The 27,854-nt window shown below is 41.2% G+C and overlaps 1 protein-coding gene across 1 annotated transcript; it reads left to right on the top strand.

Annotated features, from left to right (window-relative positions):
- Nucleotides 1–252: 252 nt before the first annotated feature.
- On the top strand, nucleotides 253–20,657 carry SMU1 (SMU1 DNA replication regulator and spliceosomal factor). Its single transcript, XM_032860363.1, has 12 exons — nucleotides 253–338; nucleotides 3,344–3,554; nucleotides 5,080–5,232; nucleotides 6,674–6,784; nucleotides 8,555–8,683; nucleotides 10,099–10,218; nucleotides 11,901–12,017; nucleotides 12,625–12,752; nucleotides 13,598–13,724; nucleotides 16,694–16,861; nucleotides 18,918–19,070; nucleotides 20,142–20,657. The coding sequence occupies exons 1-12, from the start codon at nucleotides 313–315 to the stop codon at nucleotides 20,238–20,240; spliced, it is 1,542 nt and encodes a 513-aa protein (XP_032716254.1). The 5' UTR covers nucleotides 253–312; the 3' UTR covers nucleotides 20,241–20,657.
- Nucleotides 20,658–27,854: the final 7,197 nt, after the last annotated feature.

Below are 27,854 nucleotides of genomic sequence, written 5' to 3'. Positions count from 1 at the left end.
TAAGCCTAGTCAACTAATTGCATCAAAGGAAAGTAAAATTTCCAAACCACTGCTTCCAAGCAGTTCTCCCTCAGGGAGATAGGAGAATTCTTCTCCCAAATAGGCGGAGCAGGCGCGCAGACTCAGACCTCTAACAGCAGCTCGAAGCCCCGCCCCCCGCGCACTCCACGCCCCTCCGTCGTACACGTCATCTCCGGAGAGGGCGTCGGACGTAGGGCGGAAGTGGTGTAAGGCGGCCGCCGGGGGTGCATTTGGTGTGTTGCTCGACTGGGCCTAGGGGTGGACTGGTGTGTGTCCCTTGAAGATATCACTATGTCGATCGAAATCGAGTCCTCGGAGTGAGTCGTGCGGTGGCGGAAGTTCGCGAGGTGGTGGGGGCGGGGAGGTAAAGGGTGTGGAGTGGAAGATGCTCGGGGGGGGGGGGGTGTCTGAGAGTGGAGGGCTTTTCCTTGCCCACAAAGAAGCTTCTTGGATCTGGCTACCTCGGAGGCGGGCCCGCTAGAAAGTAGCGAATGAGAAGCCCAAAGCCCCTTGGGAGAGTGCTGGTGGCTGGGAGGAAGCATAGGCCTTGAAGACCTGAGTTCTAGCCATCGCCGACTCCTGGCGCGCTCTGTGACTGGTCGGTCAAACTGCGCATACATGCTGAACTCCAGTCTGATTACCTGCACAAGGGAGCTTGGATTCTAAGCTTTCTTCTCTTCTCGCTCCCCCTTAAACGATTTGATTCGTTTTCCTCTGTGCTTACATGGCCCCTTTGCGTTTCTCTGCCTCGCACTTACCCAGCATTGTAGCTGTTTCTCTGCCCACCCTACAGGCCTGTGTAGGCGCCGAGGAGTCCTAATAGTCCAAGTTCTTAGCACATCGTAGATGCTCAATTACTGCCTTCGGAACGAATGAATAATTAGCTGTTTTATCAAGCGGCATCTGGCGCTGAATTTTGATTGGTCAGAGAGTTCTCTGTAGCTACAAAGGAGAGACGGAATGTGAAGACGAGGCCAGGAGAATGAATGATCGACTTGTGAGGGAGGCAGACTAATGACTGAAGGTCTTCAGTGAACTTTTTTAGGACTCCACCCTCTGCCTTGCCCTTGCCTATGCGTAATAATTAAACCAGCAGAGATAACATTTGTATCCCGAGTGTAAGTAAGGGAGAAGACTTGTCCTGAAGACCTGCCACAGGAGAAAGGCTTATTCATTCAACAAATACTGAAATCTATTCTGTATTGTTCTAGACCCTGGGAATGCAGTAGCGAACAAAACACAAAAATTCTTGCCTTTATAGAATGTACGTTATGACAAACACAATAAGTAAGAGACTTAACAGATGGTAGTAAGTGTTGTGGAGAAAAATAAATTAAGAAGAGTGATGGTGCTGGCAACTAAGACAACTAAGGGCAGTAGTTGTAAAGCATTCCATGCTTTGGGGGCTCAGTAATAGCGGACACCACTCAGCCTCCCATCCTTGGGCTGCTGCATGCTTGTTTGTTTGTTTGTTTGTTTGCTTTTAAGATTTTATTTTTAAGTACTCTCTGCACCCATTGTGGGCCTTGAACCTGCAGCCCTGAGATCAAGAGCCTCACAGTCTACTGACTGAACCAGTCAGACGTCCCTGCATGTTTTTATTATCAGTAATAGCTGCTCTTTAGTATTTCTATGCTAGTCATGCTATGAACAGTATAGTCAACCCTACAGGATAGGTATTTTTCTTAACAGATGAGGAAACAGGCACAGAGATGTTAACTGACCTGCCCAGGGTCACAGTAAGTGACCAAACTCTGTTTCAAATCCCAACCTATCTCCAAAGCTTTTAGGTCTTTATGCATTACAACTGACTCCTTGAATAACGGCTTTGAACTGTGGAGTCCACTTAATATGAGGATATTTTTATAGTACAGTATTATAAATGTATGTTGTCTTCCTTAACGATTTTCTTTTTTCTAGCTTGCTTTATTGTTAGAATACAGTATATCATACATATAACATACAGAATATATGTCAATTGACTGTTTATGTTCTCAGCATGGCTTCTGGTCAACAGCAGGCTACTAACATTTACGTTTTTGGGGAATCAAAAGTTAAACACAGATTTTTGACTGTGCAGGGGGTCCGTGCCCCTAACCCACATTGTTCAAGAATCAGCTGTACATTGTGTTTGAAGAAAGTAAATTTGATTTGAGGTGTGTCAAATACAAGATTTTTATAGGGAGGGTACCTTTTTTGGGAGTGCAAATGTAAGTATGCTAAGAAAGATAGTAGATACTAGAACAGCAGGAATCTAAACCTGAGTAACTCTTAAAGGGGCCGAGAGAAAAGACTACTTAACAGAAGTAGCAGTAATCACTTTCCTTCTGCAGGAATTTTTTTTTTTTTTAAAGATTTTATTTATTTATTTGACAGACAGAGATAGATCACAAGTAGGCAGAGAGGCAGGCAGAGAGAGAGGGAGGGAAGCAGGCTCCCTGCTGAGCAGAGAGCCTGATGTGGGACTCTATCCCATGACCCTGGGATCATGACCTGAGCCGAAAGCAGAGACTTTAACCCACTGAGCCACCCAGGCGCCCCCCTTCTGCAGGAATTTTTAAGAGGGTGTTTGCTTTCCTGTCCAGGGATGTGTGCTCAGGAGCCACATTGTCAGTTTGAGCCTTCATTTTTCCATTTATCTCTGTTACTTGGTCAAATCCTTATCTGAAAAGTGGACATAATAGTAATACCTACCTCGTAGGATTGTTTTGAAGAATAAATGAATAAATAAAATGAATAAATGAATAAATGAATAAATAAAAGAATAAATTAATCAATATGCCTAAGGGTATCTGTTATATAGTAAATACATAATAAACAAGAAACATTGTTCATTGTTTTATGTTTATTATTTCTCCCTGATAGAGGAAATTGATTAAATTCCTATCTGAAATTTCTTCCAGCCAGGACAGTCTAACCCTCTATACTCCTGCTGTCTGTAGAAATATGGTTTGAGGGGCACCTGGGTGGCTCAGTGGGTTAAGTGTTCAACTTGATTGATTTTGATTTTGGCTCAGATCATGATCTTGGGGTTGTGAGATCCAAGCCCTACAACAGGCTCTATGCTCCATTCTGGCTGTGGAGCATACTTAAGGTTTTCTTCAGTTGCCTTTCCTTCTGTGATTTTTGGAAAGTTTTACTTATATGATAGGATAATATATGATAAGATATATGATATAATAAAGAACTAGAAAGCAAACAGTGAAAGGAGGATGGCCAAATAGAAGAAATAAGCTGGGGGGAGGGAGTTTTATTTGTGGACTCATTGGTATGTGAGGATTACTGAGCTAAGTGACTTGCTCTTTTTTTTTTTCCCCCCCAGTGTGATCCGTCTTATCATGCAGTACCTGAAGGAGAACAGTTTACATCGGGCACTAGCAACCTTACAGGAAGAGACTACTGTGTCTCTGAATACCGTGGACAGCATCGAGAGTTTTGTAGCTGACATTAATAGTGGCCATTGGGATACTGTTTTACAGGCTATACAGTCTCTGAAATTGCCAGACAAAACCCTCATTGACCTCTATGAACAGGTAAGAGTGGAGGTGATGCTGATCTCCTTGAATTGGTTTATTGTGGGCCCCCTCACTGGGAAGCATCGGTGAGCATTTCTTGAAGCACTGTGGGAGTATAACAGCCCTTAAAACTTACACTGTCAAGGCTTGAGTACTACTTTGTATGTTTTTTCCTTTTTTTTTTCTTGAAAAGCCAAGATTTTCCTTAACTAGGATTATTTTTTAAGTAATCATTAAATAAACTGTTCTGATACGAAGTAGTATATTACAGTTTGTTGCTGGCACTAACCACGCAGTTAGTGCAGACCCTGCAAGCTAAAGGCTCAGTCCTCCCCAAGATGCCCCTTCAGACACCGGCTGCACTTTTTTTGGGTCTCAGGCCCCCCACACTTCTGACCAAGTGGCTGCATATCTGGGGTCCCCATGACCCCTTCAGAATTGATGATTCACTAGAATGAATCACAGAACTAGTAAAGTGCCATGTTTATGATTACAATTTTATTATCAAGAATACAGATCAGGAACAGCCAAATGAAGAGACACAAAGGAGAGGTCTCAGAGGGTCCTGAGTGCAGAGCTTCTAATGCTCTCTCCCTGTGGAATCAGAGCATCTCACTTGGCGTATTAATGTGTTTACCAACCAAAAGCTCCATTGGGATTTTTATTGGGGTTTCATTCAGTCTTCAGCTCCCCAGCACTCCTTGGAGGTTGGGCTCACTCAAAACCTCAACCTTCTAATGTGTTTGGTTTTTCTGGCAACCAGCCCTTTCCATGAACTGTCTTCATAGCACAAACTCAGATGTAATGCACAGGGCTCATTAATAATGAAGATATTCCTCTCATTAGGAAATTTCCAAGGTTTTTAGAAGCTCCGTGCCAGGAAATGAGGACAAAGATTGTACAAATTAGTTATTATACACTTGTATAATAACAGAACGGGCTTTCTGGAAATAACTATGTAGTTGTTGTTTAAAATAAAAATAGGATAGTTTGTTTATTTACAGTCCATATGAGTTTAGTAATTACCCAAAGAAAATTTTGTTAACTGGAGAAAGGTTTCTCTGGAGCTCATGGAAATACTCTCATCTTTAGTTTTCTTCAGTTTCTGTATTCTGAGCAGGAAGCCTGAGAGGAGAGGAGATCGGTAGATAAAAATGAAGGACAGAAGTTGAAAGACTGGGGTAGCTCAGTCAGTTAAGCAAGAGTCCGACTTCATCATGATCTGAGGATCCTGAGATCTGAGTCCTGTAACAGGCTCTGCCTCTCAGCGGGCAGTCTGCTTCCTCCTCTCCCTCCGCCCCTCCCCGCCTTGTGCTCTCTCTCTCATAAATGAATAAGATCTTAAGAAAAGATTGGAAAAAAAAAAGATTGAAGTTATCATTTATAATTGCTTCATTCACCTACCTGAAAATACTAGGGAAAAGAGGAAGGAATATTTCCTAATTTTGGAAATCATGTTGGGAGGCCATTTTTGAAGCAGAAATTGTACTGAAAGAGTACTAAAAGAATGCATTGAAACAGACATTTTCTTTCCATTTTCTAGGTTGTTCTAGAATTGATAGAGCTGCGTGAATTGGGAGCTGCCAGGTCACTCTTGAGACAGACAGACCCCATGATCATGTTAAAACAAACCCAGCCAGAGCGGTATATTCATTTGGAGAACCTCTTGGCCAGGTCTTATTTTGATCCTCGTGAGGTATGACAAGAAGCTCTTATTAACTTAAAAAAATATATAATATTGTACTCTGTTTTTTAACCATTTTATTGGATACTGATTTTGATTTAATTTTTGAGAATGAGGCTTAATTGTTTATGTATGTTTATTGAAATTTACATATGCTAAAAAGAATACTCTTGTTTAGTTTTCTGAGTATTTGAAGGTCTTCCCTATACACCCCATTTTAGAGGGTTGTATGTTGATTAGTCAGAAATTTTACTCTGATAAAATTTCTGCATTAGCCCATGTACTTACTTGACCCTGAAGTGCTTGCTGCCTGACTGCTAGTATATTACTGTGCATTTGTGTCACTTGGCCCAACAAGTGCAATTTTCTCTTTCTTTTCTTTTTTAGTTCTTGGAAAGCTTGTGCTTTTGTCTTAGCCGGTTATGCTTACTGGTAGAGTGTGGTGACTGACAGATACTCTTTTCTTCTTCCCAAACCTCATTATATGTTTCATTGTTGCTCACCCAGCCTTTTACTAGTCTAAATAAGAGGAAGAAGAATTTAATAGGTCCTAGAGAGTATAAAGTTAGGGTAAACTCACAGAAACCATGAGGAAAGAAATTTAGATTACCATGCTAGGATTCAAGTTAGAGGTGGTGAAAAACTTCTGGGTTGGGAGTCATTGGACTGAAATAAATTACCAAAAAATTATTAAAAGAATCCTCAACTCTGCAGATTTTTCAAAAAACTGGAAAAACAACTCTGGCTTTGACATACCTACTTGGACCCTTTCAGAAATAACAATGTGGACTGGCTGACTTCATCTCTCTCCCAGCTTATACTTTTGAAATGCAAGTGGGGAGAGTTGGGAAGTTGTCTTAACTAATTAATATAATCAATCCCTTCTTTCACCAGGTAGTTTCTTTCTGTGGTTTTTTTTTTTTTTTTTTTTTTTTTAGTGTTTCTGCTTGGCGTGCCTGGGTGGCTTGGTTAGTTAAGCCTCTGCCTTTGGTTCAGGTCATGATCCTGGGGTCCTGGGATGGACTCCTATGTCAGGCTCCTTGCTCAGTAGGGAGTCTGCTTCTCCCTCTGCCTGCTGCTCCCCCTGCTTGTGCATGCTTGCTCTCTCTCTCTCTGTCAAAAAAATAAAATCTTTTTTTTTTTTTAAAGATTTTATTTATTTGACACACAGAAAGAGACAGCAAGAGAGCGAATATATACAGAGGGAATTGGAGAGGGAGAAGCAGATTTCCCACTGAGCAGGGAGCCCAGTTTGGAGGACCCTGATTCCAGGACCCTGGGATCATGACCTGAGCTGAAGACAGAAACTTAACGACAGAGCCTCCCAGGTACACCAAATAAATAAAACCTTAAAAAAAAAGTTTCTGCTTGATGATTATTATTGGTTTTAAATAAGCACACTCATATCCTGTAGCCACTTCTTAGAATGATGCTACCCCATCTCCTTTTTCAGGCATACCCAGATGGAAGTAGCAAAGAAAAGAGAAGAGCAGCAATTGCCCAGGCCTTAGCTGGGGAAGTCAGTGTGGTGCCTCCATCTCGTCTCATGGCATTGCTGGGGCAGGTAATTAAAGTCTGTGGAACAACAAAAAAAAAGTCTGTGGAGTTGAGCTCCTGGTAGTTTCCTATATATAAACTCTATAGGCTAGAGAAATCAGATATCCTTAGAATTGGGGACAGCCTACAGTGCTGCTTGTACCAGCACGTGTGCCATGCCACCTTCATCTTTCCTGGGAGAAGGAGTATAGATTAATGGTTAATAGCACAGGCTCTAGAGTTAGTTAGAATTAGGATGATTGTAGAATTTATCATTCCATCTGGGATAGCTGGTACTATCAACAGATGGTACTGTTTTTTGGTTTTTTTTTTAAAGATTTTATTTATTTATTTGACAGACAGAGATCACAAGTAGGCAGAGAGGCAGGCAGAGAGAGAGAGGGAAGCAGGCTCCCTGCTGAGCAGAGATCCGATGCGGGGCTTGATCCCAGGACCCTGGGATCATGACCTGAGCCGAAGGCAGAGGCTTTAACCCACTGAGCCACCCAGGTGCCCCAACAGATAGTACTGTTGATCATTGTGCTAGGACACTGTCAAAGGCAAATTGGAATAAATGTTTAGTTAGAATCCAAGATCTCTCACTTACCAACTAATGTGATCTTTAACACATTACCTAACTTTTGTGGACTTTTTTTTTTTTTTTTTTTAAGATTTTATTTATTTATTTGACAGAGATCACAAGTAGGCAGAGAGACAGGCAGAGAGAGACGGGGAGGCAGGCTCCCCGCAGAGCAGAGAGCCCGACTCGGGGCTCGATCCCAGGACCCCGAGACCACGACCCGAGCCGAAGGCAGAGGCCTAAACCACTGAGCCACCCAGGCGCCCCTGTGGACTTTTTTTTAAACAATTTCTACACCCATTGTGGGCCTCGAACTCCTGAGCCTGATCACATTAAAACCTCACAAATGGATAGGAAAAATAGTAAAAGTATAGTAGACAAGTGGGCAAAGAACATAAATAAACAGTAAGAAGAGGAAATAAATTGGGAGCCATTAAAAGAGTTGGCAAAAGATCTACCCTAGGATCATCAGTCTCCAAAATGCATGATTTTTCCACTCCTTATAATGCAGTCTTAAACACTACTGAAGTTACAACTTTTTGGGAAACCAGTTTGGCAGTGTGTATCAAGAGCTTAACCATTCATATTCTTTTTTGGGTTCAGTAATTCTTCTAGGGATCTATTCTGAGTGAGTATTATCCCTCAAATAGAAAATGCCTTATGTTCAGAAATGTTTGTTGTGGCATAATTTAGCCGTGTAAAAAATTGGTAGCAGTGTGACTGTCCATTAATGTATTAATTAAACTATTAAGCCCTTCACCATGTAGGGTATATTTTATAGCCATTGAAATGATAGTCATGTCATTGCATGACCTGATGATAGGTGGTGAAAACAATATAAAATTTTATATAGAACATCATTACAGGTATGTTAATTAATAAACACATGGGGTGGGGGGAAACACTAGAAGGTATACACAAAATGCTAACTAACAGTTGGATGTTGGGACTTTGGGAGATTTTTGTTTTTCAAATTTTGTTTCTAGTAAAGGTTAAACCTCTAAGATAAACGACATGGAAATACGAACCTGTTGGCTCTCAGAGTTCCCTGCATCCAGGCATCAGTGTGTGTTCCTAAGACACAGAGCTGCATTGATTATATTGTCTTCAGATGGCCAAAGACTCGTGTTAACCTGATCCTTTTGGGCTGGCTTTGAGCAGTCAGGACTGGATCTTAGAGGCACCCAAGCAGATGAGTGTACGTTTCTTTGCTCACAGGCCCTGAAGTGGCAGCAGCACCAGGGATTGCTTCCTCCTGGCATGACCATAGATTTGTTCCGCGGCAAAGCAGCTGTCAAAGATGTGGAAGAAGAAAAGTTTCCTACACAGCTGAGCAGGCATATTAAGGTAGGATCCTTAGATACTCAGCCATTTGCTAATCATTTGTCAAGGACTTCATGCCTGCCCATCCAGGGCATGTGCCGGGGCTTGGGTGGGGGAGCAGAGCTCATTCTCCAGCTCTGACAACATTCAGGGTTGCGGCTGGTGATCACTGGCGTCTTTCTGGGCTCTGGCAGTGGCACACCTCAGGTGTATATCCATAAATTTGGCAGCTGGCCCGTCCTCTGCCCTTGCACTTCTTCCCAGGTAAGCCTGGAACTCACTGTGCGCTTTCTGTGTATTCATCCTGTTCAGTGTTGCAGTTTTTGCCTGCTCCGTGTCTGGCAAATTACCAGGCATGGGTTGTAAAGCAGGCTTGTGTGGTGTTGGAGGAAAATAATTTTATCATCTCATGGCTATTTCTTGTTTTTTTAGTTGTTGTTGTTCTTTTTTTAATCTGAGACTTTTCTAGGATAAAGCACACTCACGTAATTGCTGCAGCTCCCAAAATTAAAAGCGCATTTGCTACTTCAGCATCTCCTTTATATTAGTTTCTCCCTGGGTTTGTGGTCTTACTGAATTTATGGCTTTTGACATAATTTCATATTCCTCAAATCTTGGGCTTTGGCTTAGAGCTTTAAATTTTACCTTTTCTGGATTGTATGTTCTGATTCCCATGTAAAGATATTTCTAAGTAGCACTGTTATATTTACCTGGGTGAAGCCTTGAGACAGAAATCCATTATAATTACGCTGCTGGGCTAAGATTTTCTTTTATGAACAACTTTCCTTTTCTGGTATTTAAAATGAAATTCATAATAGAGCTTTTCTCTGTTTTCCTTTGTCTAATGTTCTGTAGTTTTCATCTGTTACTGGGAACATCATTGCTGGTAAATGCTCAGGATACATCTCCTTGGCAAATAGTCTGTCAGCTCTAATTAGTTCTTGAGTCGGTCAGCCCCATGTTATCACTTGATTAAATGAAGGTCATGAGAAGGAACAGGATGGAAAATTTGTTTACAAAACAATATAGGAAAATAGGCATTTATTTGGGGGGGGGGAAGTTGTCCCCTAGATGTACAACATATTGTCTCACATTGAATATGAAAGTCATACTATGGCTGTGTCAGGTAAAAACTTACTGAGTATTTTAATAGAATTATTTGTTCCAAGTCCCGTGCTAAAATAGTTCCTTTGTACTGCTTTGGAAATACAAATTTCACATTAAAAAAGCTAGTTTAAACTGAGAGCCCAGACCTAAAACTGATCAGAGAAAATACATCCATTGCCTCTGTCCAGATACAGAATTAACTCTCCAATACTCTGTAATAGAGGCTAGCTATCACTTTGTCCTAGGGCAGGATTTCTCAAAAGGTTAAAATGGAAATTGTCTTAAGGTCAGTAGATAAAAATGCATCTGTTTCATTGTTTCATTTGAAACAGTTTGGTCAGAAATCACATGTGGAGTGTGCTCGATTTTCTCCAGATGGTCAGTATTTGGTCACTGGGTCTGTTGATGGATTCATTGAAGTCTGGAACTTTACAACTGGAAAAATCAGAAAGGTAAAGTATTAAAATATGTTAACTTTTCTAGTGGCAGAATTATCTATTTTTTGTTTTTAAATTACCTTATTTTTACAATATAAATTTATTTTTTAAATCAATAATATGTACATCTGATACATTTTTAAAAAATAATACTTGTTTGAGAGAGAGGGAGAGCACACCAGAGTGCTAGCCCAAGCATGAGTTGGGGGAGGGGCAGAGGGCGAGGGAAAGGGAGAAGCAGACTCCCCACTGAGTGCAGAGCCAGCTACAGGCTCCATCCGAGGACACTGAGATCTTAACCTGACCTGACCTCACTTAACTGTCTGATCCACCCAGGTACCCCCATTTGATAAGACATTTTATAAATAGAAAAGTTATTCAGTAAGAGAGTCTTGCTCCGGGGCACCTGGGTGGCTCAGTGGGTTAAGCCTCTGCCGTCGGGTGGTCATGATCTCAGGGTCCTGGGATGGAGCCTCGCATTGGGCTCTCTGCTCAGCGGGCAGCCTGCTCCCCCTCCCCCTCTGCCTGCCTCTCTGCCTACTTGTGGTCTCTCTCTCTGTCAAATAAATAAATAAAATTTAAAAAAAGAGAGAGTCTTGTTCCTCTTGTCCCTCAGTTGGTCAGTTCTCTTCCTTGGTCCACCCAGGGTTATCAGTTTCTTACGTAACCTTCCTTCACTTTCTAGGTATGTGGAAGAAATTACTTACTTTTTTCTAATTTAATTGCAGTACTGATTGTTTCTCTTATTATGAATGAAGTTGATTATCTTTTTATATGTGAAAACTACCAGTGTTTCCTGTTCTGTGAAGTCTTCGTATCCTTTGCCTATTTTTCTTTTGGATTCTTACTGATTTTTAGGAACAGTTTTTGTATTATGTATTGGAAATATTTTTCAGTTTTGGCTGTTTTTTGACTTTGCTTATCATTTTGTTTTACAGACTTAGTTTTTTTGTATCATATTTGTCCATTTTTTTTTCCTACAACTTCTAGTGCTTTCATGTTTCATTTTATGTTTAATTTTTGATCCATTGGAATTTGTTCAGGGAGATGAAGTTGGTGTAGATCCAAGCTAATTTTTTCCCTAAAAGGTATTTATTGACTATTCACTGATTTAAAATAGAACCTTTATCATAGAATACTAACTTCCGCTCCGTGGGTAGTGAATTCATAAGTGATTTTCATTTTCTGCTTCATATATTTCCTTATAGTTTGCTTTAAAAAAAAAAAAACCATGACTCAGTCTTACTTTGTAATTAGGAAAAGATGGATACTTTGTTCTGAACAGTAGTGGATGATAAAAGTAACATTACGATTCAGTACATTAGTCAGTATATGGTTTTAGAAAAAGTAGCTGACGATTTGAAATTCTTTTCACATCATACCTCTGAAATTCAGATACATTAAAAATGTACAGTTGTGGACTTGTAGGGGAATTTTGCACAGAAGAAGGCTCAGTAAGCAAAGGATGTAGGGTGTTATATCGGAATTTTTTAGAGTATTAATTTGAAGTGTGTAAAATTACTTATTCCCACCACTATCAGTTGTTCATTAGGAGAACATGTGCATGGCACTAGTATTTGCTTGGGAAATTTAGGGTAGGCACAATCTGTTACTCTGCTTTCAGTGAGTTTATAGAGATCTAGCGTAACTGGGGAGTTTGTGTTGTTTTGGTAACTGCTTATCTTTGTTTCCTTTAGGATCTTAAATACCAGGCCCAGGATAACTTTATGATGATGGATGATGCCGTCCTCTGCATGTGTTTCAGCAGAGATACAGAAATGTTAGCAACTGGGGCCCAAGATGGAAAAATTAAGGTATTTATTAGTGGCATAAGCTTTTATATGTAGACCTTTTGAGACTTCTGCAATGAGGTAGTGTTCCACATGTGATAGCTTAATAACACCTGCTGTTTTTGAGCATCAGCTTTATGCTAATTTACTTTTTCTTGCTTAATCCTAATAACTCTGCCTAGGGAGATCCTAAAATCAGTTTAAGGTCACACCGTTGATAAGTGATAAATTGGGACTTCAACTCAGATCTACTCCTCATGCCCTTTCTGCTGTACCACCCTGACGCACCTTATAAAGATGTGTTGTACTTTGGATTTTTTTTAGAGAATGGGATTGGTCTGCAGTTGATTAGCTGTGGTTTGTATTTAATTGCTGGTAAAACACCCTGGGCTAGATTAAATACAGAAATGGTCTTTGCTAAGTGAACTTTCAGTTTAAACTTTTGTTTTAATAATTTATGAGTAAAGAGATTTAAGTTTCAGAGGATTCGGTTATTGCACTATGTGAAGCAGCCATATTCAGCTATTAACATGCATTTTTAATACACTGTTGAGCATTGCATCTTGCTCGGCTCTGCAGGCAGGAGTGGGACTCTGTTTACAAGTTTTTACTATTTTTTTTTTTTATAAAGGTATGGAAGATTCAGAGTGGGCAGTGTTTAAGGAGATTTGAAAGGGCCCACAGTAAAGGTGTCACCTGTCTAAGCTTTTCTAAGGATAGCAGTCAGATCCTTAGTGCCTCTTTTGACCAGACAATTAGGTAAGTAAGAGTCTCCAAACTCTCTCACTTGGGTTTGCTATGGTGAAGCACTGGAGGGAGGTACTCGTGATTCCTTATGCTTTCACCTAGGTGGTGTTATATGAAGAATGTGTGTATGTGAAACCTCATTATGATTTTGTTCATTTTAGTCTACCCAGAAGAGAGATTAGAAAGGTATTATACCAGTGTTTCATGTTTCTCAAAATGTGAATTTTTGACCCATGTGCATCAAAAGTACCACAGAGGGCATATTTTCTTCCAGTCTCTGTGCCAAGCTTTTGTTTTTGTTTTGTTTGACAAAATGAAAATTATACTGCATAGTCCTCTTTCTTCACCTGATAGTATAACTAGAGCTTCTCTAATTCATTGAAAGAATATTCAACATTTGGTCCCAATTGCAGTCTATAGAACACTTTTTTTTCTTTTAAAGATTTTATTTATTTGTCAGAGAGAGTGAGAGAGGCAGACAGAGGGAGAAGCAGGCTCCCTGCTGAGCAAGGAGCCTGATATGGGATTTGATTCCAGGACCCTGGGATCATGTCCTGAGCTGAAGGCAGACATTAACGGACTGATCCACCCAGGCATCCTAGAATATATTTTTTAATAAACACTTTTTTTTTTTTTGAAGATTTTATTTGTGAGAGCAAGAGAGAGAACACACAAGTGGACAGGAAGGGCAGAGGCAGAGGGAGAGGGAGAAGCAGACTCCCTGCTGAGTGGGGTTCCATCCCAGGATCTTGGGATTGTGACCTGAGCCAAAGACAGACGATTAACCAACTGAGAGCCACCCAGGCACCCTGCAGTCTGTAGAGTTTTAATTGTTCATTTCTTTTTGTTTGTGATAGAATTCATGGTTTAAAATCTGGGAAAACTTTGAAGGAATTTCGTGGCCATTCCTCCTTTGTTAATGAAGCAACTTTTACACAAGATGGACATTATATTATTAGTGCATCCTCTGATGGCACTGTAAAGGTTAAGTATTTGCTACTAGTCTATTTTGGAGTGTCTATTTTTGTCCTTTGAAGAGTTTTCAGTGGTGATAATGGTGATGCTTGTGGTGGAGTAAACTTCTTTATTAGCTCTTTTAGCTGTAAATGAGGTGCGTCTGAGACATAGTAATATTCTTGGGTGAATCCCTGTTGAAGTATCTCGGGTTTCAAACTTACATATTCAAAACAGACTTTATCATGTGTAGGAAGAGAAGAAGGTGTGGAGGCCTACATTAAGTCACACCCCATTTATAGCAGTTAAAGTCTGTCTAGATATAGGTATGGTTCACCCACAATAGTCAAGTTTACAAAGGGCTTAGTGGCCAGATAAATAGATCTCTTTTTTTTTTGCACAGTCTCACTCTACCCCTGACCCCCCAACATTTAGGGGCCTTCTCAACAACATTTATAGAGAGGCAGGGGAGCCCTCTCTCAAATACTCATTTACTATCTCAGCTCTCAGCTGAAAGTAGTGAATCTTCATTCAGCAACTTCAGAGGCTCGCTTATTTATTTATTTATTTATTTATTAAAGATTGATTATTTATTTGATAGAGAGAGAGATCACAAGTAGGCAGAGAGGGAAGCAGAGAGATAGGGGGTAGCAGGCTTCCTGCTGAGCAGAGAGCCTGATGCAGGACTCGATCCCAGGACCCTGAGATTGTGACCTGAGCTGAAGGCAGAGGCTTTAACCCACTGAGCCACCCAGGCGCCCCAAGGCTTAGTTGTTTAATTTAATTAATTAATTATTTATTTTTTTTTAGATTTTATTTATTTATTTGACAGAGATCACAAGTAGGCAGAGAGGCCGGCAGAGAAAAAGAGGGAGAAGCAGGCTTCCTGCTGAGCAGAGAGCCTGATGTGGGGCTCGATCCCAGGACCCTGGGATCATGACCTGAGCCGAAGGCAGAGGCTTTAACCCACTGAGCCACCCAGGCGCCCCAAGGCTTAGTTATTTTTTTTTTTTTTAAAGATTTTATTTATTTATTTGTCAGAGACAGAGGGAGAGAGAGTGAGCAAGCACAGGCAGACAGAGAGGCAGGCAGAGGCAGAGGAAGAAGCAGGCTCCCCGCCGAGCAAGGAGCCTGATGTGGGACTCGATCCCAGGACACTGGGATCATGACCTGAGCCGAAGGCAGCCGCTTAACCAACTGAGCCACCCAGGCGTCCCAGGCTTAGTTATTTTAATGGCAGGCTTCATTTCCTAGCAGAGATGAGAATTCCAAATAGAAAATTGCTGGAGATATTTGAGACAATCCATTTAAATTTTGGACCTGCTTTTGTTTACTTTTTCATTTATTCATGAGAGACAGAGAGGGGCAGGCAGAGGGAGAAGCTGGCTCCCCTCAGAGCAGGGAGCTGGGTGTAGGACTTGATTCCAGGACCCCAGGATCATGACCCCAGTTGAAAGCAGCCACCTAACTGACTGACCTGCCCAGGTACCCTGGACCTGCTTTTTAAATCGCCTTAGGTATCTGTGTAGTTTGTAGCAGAAGACTGAAGCATTTTAACACAAATGCCTAAAAGATCACCCTCAGAAATTGCTTGTTCTGGCTTGGGAATTGAACCAGGAACCTGAGGGTAGGAAAGTCTTCCTCAGGGTGGTTGGGGCCATATACAAAGCTCTTAGTACTTTAGTCATGGGATTTGCCCTCGTTGTGCTTTGTATATGGGCCTTAAACAATCTGTGAAATGCTTGTGGTCTTTTCCTTTAGTTCATTAATGAGTCAGATAAAGCATCTCACTGACTTTTTGGACAGAAAACACTGGGATCTTTATAACTCTTCACTGAAAAGTTCATTTCTCTCCTGAAGACATTTGGGCTTTAGGGAGATTGGGCCAGATGATAACGTATAAATTAGGAAAATAAACACTGGGGCAATTAGTGGGGCAGTTATTTCTTCCTGTTTATAGGTATTCAACATTCGTTTAGTACTAAGCTCTGTTGGAAGCACGAAGGAAACAACACAGTCTCTGCCTTTGAGGCTTTTGTGTGTATATATATATACACACGTCTCATTAAGTGAATAGTGTCCAGACAATGCTATGGAAAGATTTGGTCCATTCCTTTTCTCAGCTCATCTCAGGTTTCAGGAACTGTGATGTCTGATTTAGCCCCATCAGTTTGTAACAGCCCAGAATGGCCAGGTGAGCATTAGGTTGGGGCCTATTAGCAGAAGAGATGTTGGGCTAGGAGAGGTAATACACGTGGCCAAGAGTGACTTCTACTTCATGGATCCTCATGTGTGCGTCAGCACTGTGGCTTCTGTTCAGTGGTTCGAGCTGTACGCTGGAATCATTTCTGGAACTTTTTTTTTTTTTTTTAAAGATTTTATTTATTTATTTGACAGAGAGATCACAAGCAGCCAGAGAGGCAGGCAGAGAGAGAGGAGGAAGCAGGCTCCCTGCTGAGCAGAGAGCCCGATGCGGGGCTTGATCCCAGGACTCCGAGATCATGACCCGAGCCGAAGGCAGCGGCTTAACCCACTGAGCCACCCAGGCGCCCCTCTGGAACTTTTTAAAAATGGACCTGCCTATGCCCCACCCTAGAGCTCAGGATAGAATCCTGAGCATATAATTCTAAAAAGTTATTTTGATGTCCAGATAAAAGTAGCTTTCTGGTTATTTGACAGTAGCAGTGTTGATACATAGTAAATTTTAAAGATACAAAGCTCATTAGGAAAATTTTGTAAGGGAAGATCATAGATTTTAAAAGGTTTTATTATATAGCTTTGTGACTTTTTTGATACCACTTAATTAGCAAATATGATAAGTGCTTACTATGTATATGGCAAAGCTAGGTATCTGATAGGACTAAAAATCAAGAAGCCTTTTTTCTGAATCAGTTTTATTCGCTTTTTTTTTTAAATCACATTTTCCTTTTTTTAATCCCCAAACTTTTAGAAATTCTTATACCCCAGAAATGTTAATGCCTTAAACTTTTGTGTCATAGATCTGGAATATGAAGACCACAGAATGTTCAAATACCTTTAAATCCCTGGGCAGCACTGCGGGGACAGATATCACTGTCAACAGTGTGATCCTGCTTCCTAAAAATCCAGAGCACTTCGTGGTGTGTAACAGATCAAATACCGTGGTTATCATGAACATGCAGGGGCAGGTGAGTGCTCGGAACTTTGCATGGAACTTGTGGGCCATTCCTAAGTCATCCCTTGGTTCTGGCCCTTCCAGTAACAAAATATGGGTTCATCACTCCAAAAACCTGAACAACATACGGGTTAGGGGCACCGACTCCCTGGATAGCAATCTGCATATTACTTTAGACCCCTCCCAAAGCTTGACCTCTGAACAACATAGGGTTAGGGGCACCGACTCCCTGGATAGCAATCTGCATATTACTTTAGACCCCTCCCAAAGCTTAACTATTAATAACCTACTGTTAACTGGAAGGAAGCCTCACCGATAACATAAATAATTGATTAACACATATTTTGTATGTTATATGTATTATATATTGTATTCTTATCATAAAGTAAGCTTAGAGCAAAGATGTTATTAAGAAAATAATAAGGAAGAGAAAATACATTTACAGTACCATACTGTATATATATATTTTTAAAATCCATGGGGTGGTGGATCAGTCAGAAGACTGTGACTCTTGATTTCAGGGTCATGAGTTTGAGTCCTGTGCTGGGTGTAGAGATTAGTAAAATAAATAAATAAATAAACATTAAATAGAAAAATCTGTATATGAGTGGACATGCGCAGTTCAAACCTGTGTTGTTGATAACAATCCCTGAGTAAGGGAGCTACAATATGTGGATTACTAACTCAGTACATCTCCCAGTTACCACACGATCTAAGTTAGAACTCTCATAGGAGAAGGCCAACAGTGCTTCATGATATGTATTTGTAATCAGGGCACCTGTATGTTCCCAAGGAACCTCACTTCTGTAGCACCAGGGACATTAGGAGTGTCAAGATTAAAGTCTCAAGCCCTGGGAATGTGTTGCGGTGCTACTAGACTGTTGGCTTGGGCCCTTGGGGATCCTGCTGAGCGTGGAGAAGAGCCAGGGGCTGGTGTCTGGAACCGTCTCTCCCTTCCATTAGTCCTTGTAACTGATAAATTTGTAGTTTAGAATCCCTGGTTGAGGGGCATCTGGCTGGCTTGGCTGGAAGAGCTTGCAACTCTTGATCTTGGGGCTATGAATTCAAACTCCACATTGAGTGTACAGATTAAGTAGGCAGACAGACTGACTCACTGACTGAACGAACTAAAAAAAGAGCCCATGGTTGAGTTAGCTGGTTTGCATTATCTACTGGTCCCCTGTATAACACCTGTTGTTGCCCACTTCCTAGTTTTCTGCTGGTACAGAACGAAGAGTGCCTGTGTATGCACCCTTTCCCTGGTGATAGCATCCTATATAACCATAGTACAATGATCAAAACCAAGAAATTGACATTGATACAATACTATTAAATCAGACCTTATTTGGATTTCACTAGTCTTTATATGTGTTCATGTTGAGGCAACAAGTTCTATGAAGTTTTATCAGATGTATAGATTTTTGTAACTACCACAACAATCAGGATACAGAACTGTTCCATCATCCCCAGAGGAACTCCCTCATGCTACATCTTTATAGTCAAACTTCCCCTCTGTCCCTAGCCCCTGGCTACTACTGATCTGCTTCCCATTATTATTTTGTCATTTTGAGAATGGTGTAAAAATGGAATCATGTTATGTAACCTTTTAACCTGTTGAGATTGGTTTTGCTCAGCTTGATTTATGATGATACGGTGTGTAAAATACAGCAAGCAAGGTCTTGGAGACAGAGGCCATCTTGCTTAAGGAAAGCATCCCATTCTGTTAGAAAGAGGAAACAATGGAGTATAAGTCCACAGAGCATTGACAACTGGTAGTATATTGATTTAGAAATTTAGGTGGTAATGAATTTACTTCAGGGTAAAATGACTCAGTAGACTAAAGAGCAGGGTTGGTAACTTGGGATGTATGATTAAGTTAGATACCTTATCCATGGAATATTTCACAGGCAAGAGGATTTAGCACATGGTGAGTGTAATTGGTGATCTAATTATAAGTGTCAGTAAACCAAAATGCAAAATTAACAATGTGAAGGTGTTAGTTAAAACTGCTTTTGAACTGCTGCTAATCCAGATGTTTTGTTTTTGCCTTGGGGTATGGTATGATTTAGATTGTCAGGAGCTTCAGCTCTGGTAAGAGAGAAGGTGGGGATTTTGTTTGCTGTGCCCTGTCCCCTCGTGGTGAATGGATCTACTGTGTCGGGGAGGACTTTGTGCTCTACTGTTTTAGCACAGTCACTGGCAAACTGGAGAGAACTTTGACGGTGAGTATTACTAACTTAAGGCCCTCTCAAGAAATTGCATTAATACTTGTGTCTTTCTGAAGTCTGAAGTAAACCTTTTCCAGACTGCTCTGTGAACCTTGGTATAAAAAATGTAAAAATTTTATGACTAAATAAAATAAAGGGCCCATTAGTAATGATAAAGAATTACCTCCTCTCTCAGGAAAGGTCTCCTTCAGTGAACCTTCAGCTTCAAGTGAATAGGATGGGTGTACATAAAGCAGACAATAAGAAAGGGAACATGCCTAACTAGCCAGCTAGATTAGGCGTATCCTCCTCGGTGGGACCAGAGAGTGACAGATATAGCTTATTTCTTGTTATGTCACAATGTGATAGGAATTAGATAGTCTTCCTCCATCTTTTGTGTCATTTGGAACAGTGGCCTCCAGTTATCTCAGGAGGAGAAAAACTAGCTGCGGGCTATACTGGATGTTTTTAAGACTCATATCTGGAAGTGGCTTATGATACTTTGTTCCTCATTCTTATTTGGTTCGAATTCAATCACATGGCTGACTAAATGCAAGGGGGGGACAGGGAAAATGTAATTTTCTGTGGTCCAGAAGTGGTGGTATGGTGAACATATAAAAAATTACATACAAATCCTTGTTAGAAAATCATCTCTTGGTTTCACATGACTCTTGAGTGAGCTTTTGATGTACCTGCTCTGTCAGGCCTCCATGCAGGTCTCAGAGATGACTAGCTGAGGGGTCTGGAAAATACAAGTTCACTGAGTTGATGGAATCATTTGGTCTTAGACACTGTCTTGGCCTAGAATTTACAAAATAGTGATGGGGAGTAGGATCAGCTGTAATGCAAAACGGATTTGGAACAAAGCATTATTCACACATTATGAAAAACAGTACGGAAATGTCAACTAGCATTGTGATAGCCTCATTTGTTTTCGTTTTGTTTAGCCCTCTTCGAGGCTGCCTTAGGTTGGATCTCTTTGGTGGGAAGTGGAAGCTTCACTCTTCCTCCCTCCCACTCTGTATGCCTCTTCAGGGTGATTTTTATAGACCTATATCCTCTAACCCAATGCTTTACTTTTCCCAGGTTCATGAGAAGGATGTGATTGGTATCGCACATCACCCTCATCAGAACCTGATTGCTACCTACAGTGAAGATGGACTCCTAAAGCTCTGGAAACCCTAATTTCCACTTTTCTTTTAAAAGTTGCTTGAGAGCATGTACCTAAGTGAAGACATATTCATGTATTGCTTTTTCTTTTTTTTTTTTTTTTTTTTAAGGCTACCTTTTCTAAGCAATTGTCTGAATTAGGAACAAGAGTAATTTTGTGAAAATTCATGTTCAAGTAGCAGTTACTCTTTTATATATATTTTTAAGGTATTCATTTATCTATTTCTAATTGGGGCAGTCATGTAATGTTTTCAGTAGTCTCCTACCTGAAGAGTGAAATACTGCTCTTTCTAGAAGAAAACTACTTTGATTTGAAATGGTGATTAAAACATACCTCCTGCAGTAAAACTTGTGAATAAGTAACTATCCCATATTCAGTAGCTCTTTGCTGGTCCGGTTTTTTTAGATGTTAATAAACTTTACCCTTTTGGAGGCTTTGTTTTTAAATGTAAGTAAGTGCTTATCTAGTTAACATATTTACTTGGAATCAGGTGAGGAGAGTGGGACATAACATCATTAATCCCAGTACAGCAGGAAGTCCATTCCTAGTTAGAAAGATAGACTGACTATAAAAGGGTCGGGTGTTGCATAGATTATCTCATTTCATTGCCTTCACTGTCCACTCACTCTTATTAGCTGTGCCTTCTCATATGTTCTGGCTAACTCTAGAGACTATCATCTCCATCTTCTCGGTAGAACCAGTTGCAGGATCCATTAGAATTCAGTTTTGGCATTTAAAATGCGCTATTGTTCTGAAGGAAATTGGAAAAGGACCTGAGATTTAGAGAAGTCTTTTTTTGCTATGTGCATCCTTACCAGTTAAGGAAAAAAAAAACAAAACACAAAACCAACAAAACTCTTGAAAATACTTTGCACATGGGTGTCTTTATGTTTCAACCAAAGATATATTCTGTGCACGGATGTTGATGTTGAAGGTGCTGTGCAGGAATCATTTCAAGAAATTGAGACTTTCATGTAGGCCAGCTCTTATGCCTTTTAATTTTAGCCTTTATTAGGTACAAATTAATGGGGGAAGTTTTTAAAAAGCTTTAGAGTGTTATAATTTACCTTTGATTGAAATATAGCCTGATCCTTTGCCTGGCGCAATAATGTTCAATATTGGCTGAACTATCTCTTGGCAGCACTAAGAAATGACTCTTCCCAATCATATTCCCAAAAGGTTTTTTTTTTTTTTTTTTTTTTCCTTTTGCTGTTAAATCTGCAGCTTTTTGGAGAGCCTGGGTGGTTCAGTCATTTGAATGTCCGACTCTCGATTTCGGCTCAGGCCATAATCTCAGGGTCCTTGTGTTTGAACCCCATGTCTGGCTCTGCTCCATGCTGAACGTGGTGTGCTTGAGATTCCCTTTCCCTCGCTCATGTACACACTCCTGCTCTCCAGTCACCCCCAAAGTTTTAACATGCTTTTTGACAGAAATGTCATTTGCTGCCATTTTGAGAGTTGAACATAGTCACGAATCCAATTTCACATGAATTCTGGTGTCCCATCCCAGTGAAAATAAGTTTTCACATAAATAAAAGGTTTAAGGTGGAAAGAGGAAACAGGTTATGTTAAAATTCCTTAGAAAAGTCTTAAAGAAATTGGGATTTTCTGTTTAGCTCATGACCTCCTGAATAAGCAAGCAGTTGAGCAGTACTGTTAAAAAATAAAGCAGGCCGGGACGCCTGGGTGGCTCAGTTGGTTAAGCAGCTGCCTTCGGCTCAGGTCATGATCCCAGCGTCCTGGGATCGAGTCCCACATCGGGCTCCTTGCTCAGCAGGGAGCCTGCTTCTCCCTCTGCCTCTGCCTGCCATTCTGTCTGCCTGTGCTTGCTCTCTCTCCCTCTCTCTCTGACAAATAAATAAAAAATAAAAAATAAAAAAATCTAAAAAAAAAAAAAAAAATAAAGCAGGCCAAGGGCTTCTGGGTGGCTCAGTTGGTTAAGCTTCTGCCTTTAGCTTAGTTCATGATCTGGGAGTCCCAGGATAGATCCCCATATAGGGCTTCTTGCTCAGTGAGGAGTGTGCTTTCTCCATTTCCCTTTGCCCCTCCCCCTGTTCATGCTCTCAGAAAACAAAACAAAACAAAAACAGGCCTAAAATGGAGTCACTTCTGCTAAGCCCCACATTAGCAAATGCAGACTTAATACCTACCCAAATTGCGGTTTCAGCCTGTCCCAGGACTAATTTTTAACCAATCTGGAATAAGCTGATTCAGAATTTATATGGTAATCTGCCTGATAGGCCCCTTCTACAGGAAGGTGACCTTGCATGAAACAATCCACTCTGTTGGGAGATTATTTTCCCCGCCCCCTTCAAGTTTGTAAATGCCTTTCATTTTGTGCAGCTCTTCAGACCTCCTTTTTATTAGGATGTTGCTGGATTCACTAATCATTGAATAAAGTCAGTTTTGCAGTTAAATTTTTTTAACAATATTTCCTTTGTGCTTATGAAGAACAAGAATCTAGTCTGCACATGTTCACTTATTCCTAGAAATTTTTATCAAACGTCTGTTCCTGTACCTAGTACTGAGGATGGCTTAAGACCAGTTCCTGTCATAGAATAGGCAGGAAATGGGGGCGCCTGGGTGGCTCCAGTAGGTTGTCTGCCTTCAGCTCATGTCATGATCCCTGGGTCAGTGGGGAGCCTCTCCCTCTGCTCCTCCTGCTTGCACTATCTCTATGGGAAGAAATACAAGTTAAAGGGAGTACTTAAAATGGGATATGAAGAAATCTTGCTGTTTTTTGGATAATGGGAGGAAGGGCACCTTCTCAACCCTTCTGAGTTAGGAAAGGCTGAAGAGTTGACCATAAAAAGACCAGCTGGAGCCCATGGGTAAAAGGATTTGGCCAGTCCAAGTTAGCAGGAGCGTTTCCAGGCACCAGTGTGCTCTAGCTCCAAGGCATATATACTGGACAAATGGGAGCATCTTGGGAGACCAGGTGGAGAGAGAAGCCTGGATTTGGAGCCTTTTTTTTTTTTTTTTTTAAGATTTTATTTATTTGACAGATCACAAGTAGGCAGAGAGGCAGGCAGAGAGGCAGGCAGAGAGAGGGGGAAGCAGGCTCCCCGCTGAGCAGAGAGCCTGATGTGGGCCTCCATCCCAGGATCCAGGGATCATGACCTGGGTCAAAGGCAGCGGCTTAACCCACTGAGCCACCCAGGTGCCCGATTTGGAGCCTCTTAAGTAGGTATTTTTTCTTAATGAATTGGTGTAACAAGTAAAAAGTTGAAAACCGTGAATCTTCTGCCTTTCCCAGGTAACTGCTGTGTCTCCAATTTCCTTTTGTACAAACCTTAAAAAGTGCATTTACTCTACACCTAACTATTCTTATGTAAGGGGGAGCCCCAGGGACTGAGGCCAAGGGGAGAGAAGGGCCACCCAGGCGTCTTGACTGCACCAGCCTGTACCAGTGTCCAGCTGCTTGAGGGCCTCAGACCCTCCAGGCACACAGTGGTGTCTCTGTCCTTGTTCCAGGTCTGGGTGAAGCTGAGCAGTGTTGGAGCTGGCCTGCATCCTGGGCTAGGGTGCCCCTTAAAAGCTGTGGGTGCTGTGCACCTCCTGGAGCCAACAGTCAGCAGCTGGAGGTCTCTGATGGCACCAACTGGGCTTTTCACCTTATGAAGAGATCATGTTGTTATTGGCCTCTTACCAGTATAAGCAGGAGAGGAAGGGAGTTTGATACCCCCAAGCAATGGCATACAGTAGTCCCTCCTTATCTGTGGTTTCAGTTACATGGAGTCAACCGTGGCCTGGAAGCAGATGATCTTCCCCTGACATAGCATCAAAGTCCACAGTAGCTTAACATCATGTTACGGTGCTTTTCATCATTCACCTCCCTGCATCTCCTTTTATGGGCATTTTATCTCCCATCATCAGAAGGGTGAGTACAGTGGAGTAAGATAGTTTGAGACCACATTCACGGAACTTTCATTATAGCATGTTGTTCTAAATGCTTTATTATTGCGGTCTATCTCTTACTGTGCCAAATTTATGAACTAAATAGGAACACAGGTAGGTATGTAGGTATGCATAGGTAAAAACATACATAGGGCTCAGGACTATCTTTGCTTTCAGGCATCCACAGGAGGCTGGGGTGACTTGGAATGTATTCCCTGCAAATAGTGGAAGGGGAGAGATGGACAACTGAGCTCTTCTGGAAGAGCCAAGTTGTGTCAGGTCCCTAGGGAGGCCCTCTGCCGCCACTAAAGATCTGCTATTGCCCTCCAGCACTTAAAAGTACATGGCAGTAAATTGACCTCCGTAAGGGTAAGGACATTTGTCCTATCCCCCATTCAACTGCTGAATAAGTGACTGGAAACACTGAAGATCTGAGGGTATTTCAAGGTAACTTTTTTTTTTTTCTTTTTAAAGCTCAGGTCCTATTCGGTTTCTTCACCAGTTATTTTTCGGTTTGACTAAAACTAAGAGCATTTACTGAGCCCTTCCTTCCGATGTAAGCAGCCTCATTTAATTCTCAGAACTACTCTATGAGGTACAGCCCATTATGGTTCCCATAATACAAACAAACACACTTGCACGCTGAAGTTATTCCAGAGATTCCCATACCTTGCACGTGGAGGACCCACTGACAACTAGGTGTAATTCCAAAGCTCAATTTCTTTATTCTTTGAATCCAGCTGCTATCAGCTTCTCTTCAGGTTTGGGGAAAAGTAAAGAATGCTTGGATTATTAGGCCACATTCCACTGGAACTTATTTACCTTAACTGACCACAAGCAGTGAGAGGAATGAGAGAGCAGGAATTACAATAACTGGGATTCCAGTTTTTGCTGTTCTGTTTCACTCTTGCCAGAGCAGAGGTTCTAAGTGCCATGAAAAACTAATTCTCAGGTTCTGTCCCTGACCTATGGAATCAGATGTGGCAGCAGGGATCAGCAACTGCTCAAACCTGAGAACCGGAAGACTAGTGGGGAGTTTCTCCGCGTACAAAGTAGGTATTTCGGATTCTCGTTCTCACAGATTGCAGAGATGACCCAATTAAGTGATAAATGTCCAGGACTTCAAAAACCCTTAAAAGAACATCTTTATAGTGCTGCAGCTTGCCAGCAGTTTTATCCACTGGGTATTTAGATTCTATACATCTCATTTCCCCACATTACTTCAAAAAGGAAATTGTGATAGAGTCCATCTAAGCTGGGGAACTCCCTTGGTCTGGGTCTCAAACTTTTTTTTTGACAGATCACAAGTAGGCAGAGGCGCAGGCAGAGAGAGAGAGGAGGAGGAGGCAGGCTCCCTGCTGAGCAGAGACTCGATCCCAGGACCCTGAGATCATGACCTGAGCAGAAGGCAGAGGCCTTAACCACTGAGCCACCCAGGTGCTCCTGAGTCTCAAACTTTTAATAGCAGTAATAAGGGCTGCCATTATTTGCCCTTCCCTAGCAATTCTCTTAGCAGTGCCATTACTACCCTAGGTAGTTAACATCACTATGCACCCCCCTTGTTGGCAGTGTTGAACCCTGGCTGTTCAAGACCACCCTGATGCTTAAGCTATACCCAGCTCCATTACATCAAAATCCCTGGAGGTGGGATGGGGGGACACAGACATTTTAGAGCTTCCCAGGCAACTCATGGAGCCAAGGTTGAGAAACAGTACCATATGTAGAAAAGACAGGATGCTAACTTCACACATAAGATCTTCCACCATGTTCCAAAAGCATCCTCATGGGACATTCTTGTTCCCTGTAAGTATGAATGGATGGGGGAAGTATCAGAGAAAGCATTAGTGCTGAGGGCAGGAAATGCACTTGTGTTGAAGCGCAGGTGTTCCTGTGGCAGACCTGGTCAGAATTCTAGATGACCTTGGTCAAAGTTCTGAGAGGCAGTTTTTAGATTACAAACTTATTGTTTCTGCCTCTCCAGATAACTATTTCCTTCTAGCAATTTTTCTTCCAGATTTTTATCTTAAAATGTATTTTTTAAAGATTTTATTTATTTGACAGGCAGAGATCACACGTAGGCAGAGAGGCAGGCAGAGAGAGAGAAAGGGAAGCAGGCTCCCAGCTGAGCAGAGAGCCTGATGTGGGGCTTGATCCCAGGACCCTGAGACCATGACCTGAGCCGAAGGCAGAGGCCCAACCCCGAGCCACCCAGGCGCCCCTTAAAATGTACTTTTTAACCATTTTTAACTGTATAACCCAGTAGCATTAAGTAACATTCACAACGTTGTATAACCATCATCACTGTGTATCTGAAACCTTCTCATCACCACAAACAAGCCCTAACTCTCCATTCCTCATCTCCCTAGCCCCTATAATTGGTCTCTATGAATGTGCCTAATTTAATTATACATACATTTATACGCATATGATAATTTGTCCTTCTCTGTCACCTATACATGCACCATCGCATTTGGTTTGTCCCTTAGTTGGATATGGCTTTGTTTCGTTTCCCCTTTGGCTACTCTGAATGCTGCAATGAACACTGGCAGTAAGAATCTTCCTTAGCCAAGGAGGGAACCACACTACTCCTATAGTCCTTGTTTGGCTTTTTGAGGAAGTGCCCCAACCTTCCCATAATAGACACAGCATTTTACACTCTCCCCAGTACGGCAGAGTTCCAATTTCTCCGTATTTTTACCTGTTTTCATTTTGGATTAGTAGGTGTGAAATAGTAGCTCACTGTGGTTTTGATTTACACTCCCCTCATGACTGAGATGGGAAACATGAGCTCGTGTTATTTTTAAAAAATATTAAATGTATTGCCAACATAGGTTCTCTTTAGAAATTCAAGATTTGTCACAGCCATTATTTTGAATACTTTTTTAAAGGAACTACTCTTATACTCTAAGTTTTAGTTTCTCCTACAAGGAAACTTAAGACCTGGGCCACTTCTTGGTTAGAAATGTTTAAGCTTCCTGATTATGGGAAAATACAGCAGAACCAGAACAAACAGGCAAACACTCTTGACATTCTCAATCTAGTGTTTGCTAAGTTTTTAAAATCCCTTTTGGCTCATTACTCACCCCTCACCCACATTCACTCTTGTTTAACATTTAACTGTAGTTAAGTAACATTTTGTATTACACATTTAACTAGTTAAAAAAGAAATCTATCTTACTTAGTGAAAAGACAATGCTTTCAATCTAGGGGAAAAAAAAGCCTGTAGTGACACACTGGAAATGCTTTGTAATCAGTATATTAAGGAGACATTCATACATTCCAAATGCTTAATTCTGATAACCAGATTTAAGCTTGTGAACATGACTTTTTAAACATACAATTAAAGCTATTCGTCATAATTTGCTATACTACCAACATTAAATTACAGTTACTTCGGAGCGTTATTTAAAGTAAGCCTGTTAACATACCTTAAAAACAAACAAAAACCTTCCTATCTCATACATGCAAACTTCTCCACATAAATGTCTCTTCACTGTAAGTTACCCTGCTCCCGAAGCCACTACTCTGAAGCTTATCATGGTCCAAAGAGAAGGAAAAAAAGTATAACCAGGACTGATATATATATATATATGTATGTATATATATTAAAAAAAAGGGGAAAAAAAAAAGATGGCACAGAAGGGAATGCAATTCTACAAGTGCAAGCCCTCAAGCAGCAGCATATATGATAAACCCTTTCTTTAAAGAGGTATCCTTTCTATCACTGATAC

The sequence above is a fragment of the Lontra canadensis genome, unplaced genomic scaffold, assembly GCF_010015895.1.
Source record: "Lontra canadensis isolate GAN:19392208 unplaced genomic scaffold, GSC_riverotter_1.0 scaffold19, whole genome shotgun sequence".
NCBI lineage: Eukaryota > Metazoa > Chordata > Mammalia > Carnivora > Mustelidae > Lontra > Lontra canadensis.
This window is presented reverse-complemented; position numbering and strand designations above follow the sequence as displayed.